This window comes from Eptesicus fuscus, chromosome 7 (assembly GCF_027574615.1).
Source record: "Eptesicus fuscus isolate TK198812 chromosome 7, DD_ASM_mEF_20220401, whole genome shotgun sequence".
In the NCBI taxonomy this organism is placed as follows: domain Eukaryota; kingdom Metazoa; phylum Chordata; class Mammalia; order Chiroptera; family Vespertilionidae; genus Eptesicus; species Eptesicus fuscus.
In genome coordinates this window covers 89,445,826-89,457,916 of record NC_072479.1, presented here as the reverse complement: position 1 = coordinate 89,457,916, position 12,091 = coordinate 89,445,826, and the positions used below count along the sequence as shown (strand labels likewise).

Genomic DNA, 12,091 nt, shown 5'->3' with positions numbered 1-12,091 from the left:
ATTAGATATACAGAAAAGTGCATAAACCATAATTGTATAGCTCAATGCATTTTTGCTGAGTTAACATACCTATATAACCAGTACCCAGATTGATAAAATTTCAGAAATCCAGAAACCCCCTCCTGCCACCTCTGTGTTTACTTTTGAAACCCACTTCCTCAACTTTAGCCATTATCCCTGCCTTGTAATGCTAAAGATTAATTTTGCCCTTATGTTTTCTACTGTTTTGATTATATTGTATTTATAGTATATTTTAATATCTGGAAAGACTTAAAATCCTCATTTGTATGCCTGTTCTTATTTATTTTTAAAATGCTTTTGATATTCCTTTTCTGATTATTCTTATTTAGACTTGAACTTTAATTAAAAATATATAAATTATTAAACCATATTTAATTCAAATATATAAATGTGTATTTATACAAGATTTTTACATATATTACACAATATATATTCTTTTTGTGGTTGGCTTCTTTGGCTCAGTGTATGCTTGTGTTTTATCTAGGTTGTTGCATATAATTATAGTTCATTTGTTCTTATTGTCACATGTTATTCTATTGTGTAAATATATTATACTTTATTCAGTCTCCTGTTGATGGACACTTACATTTGGGTTGTTTTAGTTTTGAGCTTACCAAACAGAGCATCTGTCACCCTTTCTGTACTTGTGTTTTGGTTAACGTATGTAAGCATTTCTTTTGGGTGCATATCTAGTAGTGCAATTGTTGGATAAGATTATGTGCATATGTTCAGCTTGCCTAGATACTGTCAAAACAGTTTCCAAAGTGTTCTTTGGCTATCAGTTTATACTTTCAGTATTTGATAGTTCTAGTTGCTCTCCTTGCCTATTTTTGATATGGTCCCTTTTTAAAAATTTTTTGACTTTCTGATGAGAGTTACCTTGTGGTTTTATTTTTCAATTTCCCATAAACTAAGCTGAACACTTTAAAATTTTTTTCTTTTAATTAGATTTCTGGGAGGAGGGTTAATTTTTCTATTTATTAGTTTCAGGTATACAGCTAGTTGAACACTTTATAATGTTTCTTGATGTTTATTGGGCATTTAGATACTCTCTTGTGAATTAACTGCTTAGGTCTATTGTCTCTCTTCTATTGGATTTTCTGCCTTTTTCTTACTGATTTATGGGAATTTTTTATGCATTCTGTATAAAGGACCTTTGTCAGTTATGTCTTGCAAATATCTTCTAGCATGTAGCAATTGACCCAATACTGTTTATTGAAATTTCAGGCAGTGTCATCTTTGACATAAATTCAGGTGATTGTATATATGAGGATTTCTTTTGGATGGTTGTAGTCCTATAGAAGAGGTACATATTGAGTGCCGTGAGAGCCCTAGCTGGTTTGCTCAGTGGATAGAGTGCTGGCCTGCAGACTGAAGGGTCCCAGGTTCAGTTTTGGTCAAGGGCACATGCCCACGTTGCTGCTCGATCCCCAGTAGGGGGCGTGCAGGAAGCAGCCAATCACTGATTCTCTCTCATCATTGATGTTTCTGTCTTCCTTTCCCCTTCCCTTCTGAAATCAATAAAAATAAATTTAAAAAGTAATAATAAAGTGCTACGAGACAACGAAATATAGCAAATAAAATGTCCTTGTACATCATGGACTTACAGAGGAGATAGTGGCTCTAGAAGGATGGGTAGGAATTTGTCAGGTTGACAATGGGTAGAAGAGTGTTCTAAGCAGAGGAAACTTCACGTATTAAAAAACCCAGTGGGCCGAAACCGGTTTGGCTCAGTGGATAGAGCGTCGGCCTGCGGACTGAAAGGTCCCAGGTTCGATTCCGGTCAAGGGCATGTACATTGGTTGCAGGCACATCCCCGGTGGGGGGTGTGCAGGAGGCAGCTGGTCGATGTTTCTCTCTCATCGATGTTTCTAGCTCTCTATCCCTCTCCCTTCCTCTCTGTAAAAAATCAATAAAATATATTTAAAAAAAACAAAAAACAAAACAGTGGTATAGCCTGGCCAGAGTGCCTCAGTTGGTTGAGCATCATTTCATTCACCTAAAGGATGCCAGTTCGATTCCCAGTAAGGGCAGGTTTGATCTGCCCTTATATATTATATATTAATATATATAATATATAAGGGCAGATCAAAGAGGGTACAGAAGGCAATCAGTTCAAATTTCTCTCTCATATCGATGTTTCTCTCTCTTTCCCTCTCCCCTCTTTCCCTTCCTCTCTCTAAACATGTCCTCGAGTGAGGATTAAAAAACAAACCCACCATAGGTATAAGTGTAGGTATCATTATAACTGATATGAAGGGTAAATGTGTATTAATATTAAAAAATAGGGCTTGAAAAGATAGGCTGGATCCAGTTTGATTTATTGGGCCTCGTGCAGGAAGTAACCAATCAATGTGTATACAACTTTGTCATTTGATTATTGGTTAAAAGTGTTCTTTGGCTATCAATTTTTATCCAAGATTGGTACTTATGATACATTTTGAAGTTATTAAATGTTCATATTGGGACTAAAATTATGATTCAATCACCATGTGATTTTTAAAGCTATCATTTTTAAAGCTGTCTTTTTTGGTCTACGTGAAATTAAGGAAAACAGTGCCCTCTAATGAATGTTACAAGTGACTTTAGTTTTTATTGTGATTGGGTGTTCCTACCCACCTCTCTTGGTTTTTTATCTGAAATGGCTTATAGATTTCAGATTAATCATGCCAGCTGTGTTTTTATTTCTATCAATGTATCCCTTTCATTATTCACCTAACTTACAAAAATGTGGTTTCTTTAGAAATATATTAGAAATTTATTCTTCAATAACCTAAGTTTATGTATGAAGGAGCCAGTTAGAGAGAAATGGAAAGGATATGGAAAAAAGAAAAATATTCTTCACATGTGTTAGAGCTTATGTTTTTATGGATAATATATACTTTATCTAAAAAATATTTTTTTCAAGATAAAATATAAAATTTTAGTTTTGTCTTTCTAAAAATATAAAATTTTATGTTTTCAATATATAATAAATAGACTAGTAAAAATAATATAAATCCTTTGGATAGGAATTAAGGAACAAGTCACAGAATACTTTTCTGTTGGAGAAAAGACATAAATAAGGCTTATTGGTTCTTTTATAAATTTACTGGAGGCCCGATTCACGAAATTCATGCAAGAATAGGCCTTCCTTCCCCTGGCTGCTGGCACCAGCTTCCCAGGCACCTGGGACCCGGACTTCCCTCCTGCCACGGGCAGGCACTCAGGACCTGGGCTTTCCTCACAGCCCTGGCTTTGTCCGGTAGGATGTCCGAAGGACCGAAGGACGTCTGGTCTAATTAGCATATTATGCTTTTATTATAGACTAGAGGCCTGGTGCACGAAATTGGGGGGAGGGTTGGTGGTTATCCCTCTGGCCAACCTGCACCCTCTCCAATCTGGGACCCTTCGAGGGATGTCCTACTGCCCGTATAGGCCCGATCCTGGTGGGCAGTCGGACATCCCTCTCACAATCCTAAACGGGCAGTCGGATCATCCCTCTCACAATCCAGGACTGCTGGCTCCCAACTGCTTGCCTGCCTGCCTTCCTGATTGCCCCTAACCGCTTCTGCCTGCCAGCCTAATCACCCCTTAACCACTCCCCTGCCAGCCTGATTGATGCCTAACTGCTCCCCTGCCAGCGTGTTTGCCCCTAACTGCCCTCCCCTGCTGGCCTGGTCACCCCTAACTGCCCTCCCTTGCAGGCCTGGTCCCTCCCAACTGCTTTCCCCTGCAGGTCTGGGTCCCACCCAACTGCCCTTCCCTACAGGCCCGGTCACCCCTAACTTCCCTCCTCTGCTGGCCTGGTCAACCCTAACTGCCCTCCCCTGCAGGCTTGATTGCCCCAAACTGTCCTCCCTTGCAGGCCTGGTCCCTCCCAACTACCCTCCCCTGCTGGCCTGATCGCCCACAACTGCCCTCCCCTGCTGGCCATCTTGTGGTGGCCATCTTGTGTCCACATGGGGGCAGGATCTTTGACCACACGGGGGCAGCCATATTGTGTGTTGGAGTGATGGTCAATCTGCATATTACTCTTTTATTAGATAGGATAGAGGCCTGGTGCACGGGTGGGGGCCAGCTGGTTTGCCCTGAAGGGTATCCCGGATCAAGGTGGGGGTTCCCTTGGGGTGTGGGGCGGCCTGGGTGAAGGGCCTGTGGTGGTTTGCAGGCCGGCCATGCCCCCTGGCGACCCAAGCAGAGGCCCTGGTATCTGGAATTTATTTATCTTCTACAATTGAAACTTTGTAGCCTGGAGCAGAGCCAAGCCTCCTGCTCGCTCCGTGGCCGGCAGCCATTTCTTTTGGGGTTTGTGTTCTTATATAATTGAAACTTAGTAGCCTTAAGCGGAGGCCTAGGCCAGCCAGGGCTGCAGAAGCTTTGCTTCCTCCATGGCCGGGGGAAACGCAAGCCTCCCGCTCTTATCAGCTCAGTGGCTGCCGCCATTTCTGTTTGGATTGGTTACCTTCTATAATTGAAGCTTTGTAGCCTTGAGTGGAGGCTTAGACCTGCAACAGCATGTGGAAAGCTTGGCTTCCTTTGTTACCGGGGAAACCCAAGCCTCCTTCCTGCTCTCTGTGGCTGTAGCCATATTGGTTGGGTTTATTTGCATATTTGCTCCTGATTGGCTGATGGGCGTGGCTAGTGGGCGTGACTGGTGGGTGTAGCAGAGTTAGGGTCAATTTGCATATTACTCTTTTATTAGGTAGGATGATTGTCAACCTTAAAAGTACTGTGTGGCCACCCTACTTACTGTCTTTCTCTGGTTAACTCTTCCCTTCTCCCTCTAAGCAGACAGTCTCTTCTCCTACTTGATAAGGAAGAAAGAAGCCATTATTTCTTTAGTAACAAATGTACAAATCTACCTACATCTGTACTCATTCTTTTCTTTCCTTGTAATATTGAGGAATTGATCTTCCTATCCCATCTCCTTAGGAAGCTTAGGATATTTATTATCCCTATACATTCATTTATATTCGGTCTTCTTAGCTGAATCCTTCTCATTTTTTAAAGAAATGTGTATTTATTGAAAATATTACAGATGTCTCCTTTTTTCCCCATTGATCCTCCTCCCCCCTCACACGCTTACTCCAGGCCTTCACCACACTGTTGTCTGTGCTCATGGGTTTGCATATATGCGTATAAGTTCTTTGGTTAATCTCTCCCCACCTACCCTTCACCCCCTCCTTCCCCCTGACTTTTTATTTAAATAAATTTTAATTTTATAATAGTTTTCAAATTTACAGAAAAACTTAAAAGATACTATAGCGGTCCTGGCTAGGTGGCTCCATTGGTTGGAGCATCAAAAAGGTTCTGAGTTCAATTCCCAGTCAGAGCATATATCTAGGTTTTGGGTTCTATCCCCAGTCCAGGCACATATGGAAAGCAACTGATCAGTCAGTCTCTCATGTACCGGGCCCCTAGGGTTTGATAATAAAAGGAATATTAGATTAGTGGGAAAGCCCACCTGCAGGTAGTCAAGATTCATTTGAGCATTCTTGAATTACAGTGATGACATACCCAGTGGAAGCTTGTGAGACTACGAAGTACAAATTCCATAGACTGAAAATGTTTATATGAACACTTGTCATTGCATTGGAATTATAGGCTATACACATTTTAAGAATCTGTTTCTTCCTAAGCAATGAGTGTTGGGTTCCTCATTCATGGCTTTACTGATATAGATAATATGTTTCTAAGTGTAGGTGAGAAAATAGGATGTCAAGTCCTGTTGTCTTTCAGAAAGGGTGTCCCAAATAATGTATACACACTTTAACAGCTGTTAACTTAATTTTGAAAATGAAATATATTTTAATAAACATTGCTTTTGAATAATTATTCCAAGTGTGTGTATACATTTTGGGGAGGGACACCTTATGTATTATGGGGTATTAAAATGAGCTTCAAAGTCTGCCCACAACTTAATTTAACTTTGGCATATTATTTACAGGATTAAGATAGTGTCATGATGATGGTAATGGCAATTTTTTAAGACAAAATGATCCAGTAGAATAGAGGTTCTCAATCTCTTCAGCCCCCCTCATATCTAAGAACACATTTCTGACAGTAACAGTAATTCTCATGGGAGGGAATTGAGATTGTTTGAGAAAAGCTCCCTTTGTGTTTCTAATATGCACATTCACTTTTAGAATGGCAGCTATTGAACTTTTGCACATACTTCCATTTGTTTGGAAGTTCAGTTAGAGCCGCATTGACAGCATGTTAATACATCTTTATAATTGTGACACAGTGATTACAGAGCCAAAGTAATCAGAAGTCTCCCATAATGCTCAATGCCACTTAAAAGTTATACTGAATTATAAAAAGGCTATTATAAATTATAATTTATTTTGGATTTTTTTTAATGTGTTCACTCTGGTAAGAGCTATCTGACCAGGAATTTGCTTGGAGCTGCCAAAAAGCTAAGTATTCTCTTGGAATAATTAGGTATAAAAAAAATTATCTTCATTTCTTTAGAAAGCAGAATTAAAGGGGTTTTATATTAAAATGCAAAAGCTTGTTCGGTTCCTTTACCTATTTCTGACTTTATAAAATATTTAAAATATTCTAAAGTAATCTAAGATGGAGCTCATAAAAACAGGAGTCACACTTGTCTTCTTCACTGTATCCTCAGTACCTAGCAATGTGCTTAGTGAATGTTGAATAAATGAGCTTTGTCCTCTGTCCTCTGAATAATTTCTGTAGGAGAGCATGTCAACAAGCTAGTCATTATATCAGTTGTTAATCTTGTCATGTTCAGCAGATAAATATGCAAGCAAAACTTTCTAAAAATTCCATTTAAAGATTCAGTAAGTAATACTTGAATATAACTTTAAAATTGTAAGTGTTTGAAATTATTAAAATAGGTGATGAAGTAGGTATGCTTTACTCTTTGAATTTGTTTCTGACAATTTATTGGTAAACTGCCTTTTTTCTGAATTTTCTGGCTGCCTGCATGGGTGAAATTCAGTTATGCTGTTTATAGATCAATTATTAAAATTTAAATTTAGCTCTATAAATGATAGTACAATACTTACTTTTTTAAAAGCAGACTTTCAGCATATATTAATGATCTCACTAAATTTCATCCTTTGAACAATTACTCTTTGCTGTGTTAATTTTTGATGCACCCCTTACAACAGTGATGGGCAACCTTTTGAGCTTGGTGTGTCAAACTTCGCCAAAAACCTGAGCATAACTCGGGTAGTGTGTCACTTTGAGGAAAAAACATTATTTCACAAATGTTTCATCCTCAGGAGCAGCAAATGTTTCATCCTCGGCATGCGGCCGCCTCAGCGGCTGTGTGTCATCAGAAATGGCTACGCGTGTCAGTGCTGACACGTGTGTCATAGGTTCGCCATCACTGCCTTACAGTTTACTCCTTATATACTTTATATAACAGTAATATCTATAATATTTTTATCTTACGGTCTTGAATTTGTGGTCTGTGTAACACATCTGCTTAAAACCAAACCTCAGCATTTTGTCATAGCCACCCCTGGACCAAAGTATATTTGATGTTTTAAGAGTGTGCTACTATTTATTCACTTAAGAATGAATAAGAAAATAGTATTCCAACTCCTGATAAGAAAGAGTTCCTACCTCGCAGTCATATTTTTTCTAGATGCTTCTCATTGTTTTAGATGATGATATTTTATTTTTTTCAGGGACATTTATTGTTTTGTTCATAATAGTTTCCATTTATTCTCAATATCGTTTTTTTCTTTATAAAATATTTGACAAGAGTTAAAATTCATATTTGTGAATTTAAGAATCTGAATTCCAGAAATATGTATAAGAAAGTAAACATGTTTTATCAGTTTGTGTGACCTTGGCAATTAGTCTTTTTTTTTTTTTTTAATTATTTTAAGACTAGAGGCCTGTTGCACGAAGATTTGTGCAATAGGCCTTCCTTCCCCTGGCTACCAGCACCAGTTTTCCTCCAGCACCCAGGACCCAGGCCTTCGCTCTGGCCGCTGCCTTCTACCTTGGCGCTCTGGCTGGAGCCTTCAGTCTTCGCTCTAGCCAGAGTGCTGCTCCTGTAGCTCCTTCCACCCCCTGCCCTCCCCCTCATAGCAGGCGTCCTGCCCCGCCCGGCCACTCTGCACCTGCATGCGTGCTGCCCAGAGTCCCGGAGCGGCTAGGGGGCAGGGCTGCTGCCATCTTTGTCAGGTTAATTTGCATAGTCACTCCTGATTGGCTGGTGGGTGTCATGAAGTGACAGTCAATTTGCATATTTCTCTCTTATTAGTGTAGATCACATGTAAATATGTTGTAAAAAATCATACATAAAATAAAGGTTGTTAAGAATCAGGCTTTTATGTACCAGGTGTTGTTTGCCACATTTTCCATATTAAAGTTAAAAAACTCCATTTGTATTTGGAAAGTGTTGTCTGTTTTATTTTATTATTTTGCATAGTTGTTAATAGAAAACAAGGACTTAATATCTCTGAGGCATATACAAGATAGTACATTGATGGATGGTTTATGATGGTTCCAAAACTTCACTTTTTAGTTAAATTTTTTTTTGGAAATACTATATTTAGGTCTTAAAGAGTGCAAAGAGAAGCAATTTTCCATTCAACGATACTTTCTCTGACCAAAGTTTTTATTAGTTTATCAAAATAGAATTAAGTACTGTTGGACACACAGTTTTCCTTGTGTCTTTTTAACTTTTTATATATCATTGTAAAAAATATATATATATATATATATACACACACACACACATACATACATACAGGTAATATGCAAATTAGCTGGGCATCACGACCGGCTCAGGAGGAGCTGCACGCACAGATGGGCAGGAGGGGACTGCATGCCGCCCCCAGCCCCAGCGGACACACACCAGGGGTGGGGGCATGCTCTGAGCCACCGAGGCATGGCTTGGAGCACACCCCCACCCCAGTGGACATACACCAGGGGTGGGGGCATGCTCTGAGCAGCTGAGGCACGGCTCAGAGTACTCCCCCAGTGGGTGGTGGTGGCAGCTGGAGTGAAGCAGCCCAGGTCCCGGGTGCCTGGCAGCAGCTGGAGCAAAGCAGACCGGGTCCTGGGTGCTGGAAGGAAGCTGGTGCTGGCAGCCAGGGGAAGGAAGGCCTATTCTTGCACGAACTTTCGTGCATCGGGCTTCTAGTATATATATAAAAACAGTTCCTTTGAGCTGCCTCTGCTACTTTTGGTCATTCAACTTTAGGCAGTTTATCATATTCAAAGTGTGGTGAGTGATGTTAAAAATCTGCTTGTCAGATTTTATTTAACACCTCCGTAAGAAATTGCATATTTGAACCTCCAGAATTTGACTAAAACATACTCTTTAATGATCCAATGTAATTGTTACACTTTTTACTGCTGAGATTACATATAAAAGAATATTATATCCTTTTACTGTCTATTTAAGGATTAAGAAGCCTGTCTTTTTTTAAATTATTGTTGTCTTTTTCATTATCTACAAGGGTACTAGAAAATAATTTTGAGAAAATTCTTATTTTCTTCTGCTTGTTAACTTTTTTCCTATTTTTGTTCTCTTAATACCTAAATTTCCATCTCTTTATTTTTTCCTAGACCTTTTGTGTTGAAGACTTTTTGTTTTGTTTTTAAATATTGAGTTTCCATTACATATTTCAGTGCATTCCATTTATCTCATTTTTTGATTCCATACAAAATAGACAAGTTCAAGGTTTAAAAGCAATGAGTTTGAGAACTCACTTTTTAAAGCCTTTTTTTTTTTTTTTTTTGCCAGCTTTGGACTTAAATTGCTTCTTCTGTGTCAGCCATTTCCTGATCCATAATAGGTTGTAACTTGCAGTTGTCTTTTTCATTATATTTTGGTTGGAAAAACTGAGACAAATAATATTTTGTTGCTCTTAAGGCAGTGGTTCTCAACCTTTCTAATGCCGTGACCCTTTAATACAGTTCCTCATGTTGTGGTGACCCCCAACCATAAAATTATTTTCGTTGCTACTTCATAACTGTAATTTTGCTACTGTTAATGAATCGTAATGTAAATATCTGTGTTTTCCGATTGTCTTAGGCTCTACAGCAACGGTTTTCAACCTGTCGCGACCCACAGGTTGAGAACCGCTAGCAACTGCTCTAAGGCATTCCTAGGGAACACAAAGATTAGTGAAGGAAAATATATAGAAAAATTATTTATTTAGTAGTTTTGTTTTAAAAAATCGTGTTTTTATAAAATTCTTTGGTAACTTAAAATCTTGGTCTTAAAATAGTAGAATGTTAACTAATCTGTATAAAAGATGGGTTTATAATTTTAATTGTGAACTTTGATGTTTTTGAGCCTTTGAATATTCTAAAAATCAGGTATGTTGCAAAACTTGACAGATGTTCAACAATTTAATTATAATCAATTTTTTCTATTCCAAGACACTTTAAAGCAGGAGAATTTCAGAAATTGAGGAAGAGATTAATTGAAATTTTAAGAATACTAACTATATGATTGTTTGCTTTCAGTCAGAAATTGGGTTTGGGAAAATGGAAACCTACATCAAATTGGAGAAGCTTGGAGAGGTAAGTAAATACTTTAAAAATGTAAGACTTTTTTTTATTGTTTATCACCTAAACTTCTCTATTAGTCTGTAGTTTTTTCCAACCTGGAAAAAAAATGTAAGCATTATTGTGAAAAAGTTCTTATCTTGTTCTGAAAAGACGGCAGAATTTTAGAAAGAAAAAATCCTTAAATTCTTGAAATTACCCTATTAGTTTGAGGGGGGAAAAAAGTATTTTCTATCATCTTGTAATCTTTATTGAAGCACAAAATATTGAGCTTCCTTGGTAGCAATTTGTTAATTAGATATCTATTTGTTAGTTAGCTCCCTGACAGTCTGCTACCTGTCCTGTCATACGGGAATTACATGAGTTCAAACCTGTGAAAAATCAAAATACTATCTTAAAGATACTTGTCACAGAAAGAAATTCTTGGCTAATAACCCTTTGCACTCGCTTTTTTTCTCGATTCCTTTGTTCTACTCGGGATTTAATTTTTTAAATACCCCAGATTTTACAAAGCGTGGCAGTAGAATAAAAAACTGGAGTTTCTTTTCACACAAACTTATTTATTTGGATTTTTTAATACTTCAAATTATTGATACATTCAATAACCGTTACACTCTACATCCGAGTGCAAAAGGATAAGACCTGGGTTTTCTTGAACTTGCTGCTACTACTACTAATTTTGAAATGGTCTCCCTCCCAGAGTGAGAGAAGATAAAGAAAATAAGTTTTAGTTAACAGGGAATCCTTGAGAGAGTTTGAGGGCTATCCTGGCAATCATAGAGGAAATCTCCTGTAGAATGCAATTGCGGTTGTATTTTTTTTATCTTTATTGTTGAAAGTATTACATATGTTCCCTTCTAGCCTGCCCCTGCTCCCAGACTATATTTGTGTGTGTTTTCAAAGGAGAGTTAATGTTTAAAAATTCTGAAAACCAGTAAAATTTTTATAATTTAACAATATGTTAGTTAGAATTTCAATTTTCAGTTAATATGTTTCCTCAATCTCCACATACTATTGTAGGTAAAGTACCTTTGATTCTGAAGCTACTGATCTCCAATTATTAATCTAATGCAAAGTATAAAAAGTAAATTAGATATTCTTACATTTCATAATTTAGGGCACTCTGTGTTGTAAGTATGGAAGCTGTGCATATGGAACTGAATGTCCTTTTAGATATTGGAAAGCCAAGGTTAATCATTGTGGAGTTTTCCTTGCAAGGTAGAATTTAACATATGCTTAGAACTTAGAAATTTGGTTAGTGCTCTTTTTTATATAGGTGGTATAGATATACCCTTTGTGATCTTTTGCTGTGTCTTTCAAAAATATATTTTATAGGGTACATATGCTACAGTATATAAAGGGAGAAGTAAATTGACAGAGAATTTGGTGGCATTAAAAGAGATCCGATTGGAACACGAAGAAGGTGCACCCTGCACAGCTATAAGAGAAGGTATAATTTGATCTTTTGTGAGTAAAATGTATTATATCATAGACAAATATTTGACATTGGGAACTGTTATATAATGGCACATTGGAAAAAGCTATAAGTTAGTATATACAGAATGTAAATATATTTCTA

General features: G+C 37.7%; 1 protein-coding gene across 1 annotated transcript in view; it reads left to right on the top strand.

Annotated features, from left to right (window-relative positions):
* CDK17 (cyclin dependent kinase 17) overlaps positions 1-12,091 on the top strand; it is an 80,012-nt gene that overhangs the window by 47,917 nt on the left and 20,004 nt on the right. Inside the window, exons 6-7 of the mRNA XM_054719380.1 lie at positions 10,471-10,527; positions 11,848-11,962. Of these exons, the coding sequence (XP_054575355.1) occupies positions 10,471-10,527; positions 11,848-11,962 (172 nt within the window). The remainder of the gene's footprint in view (positions 1-10,470; positions 10,528-11,847; positions 11,963-12,091) is intronic.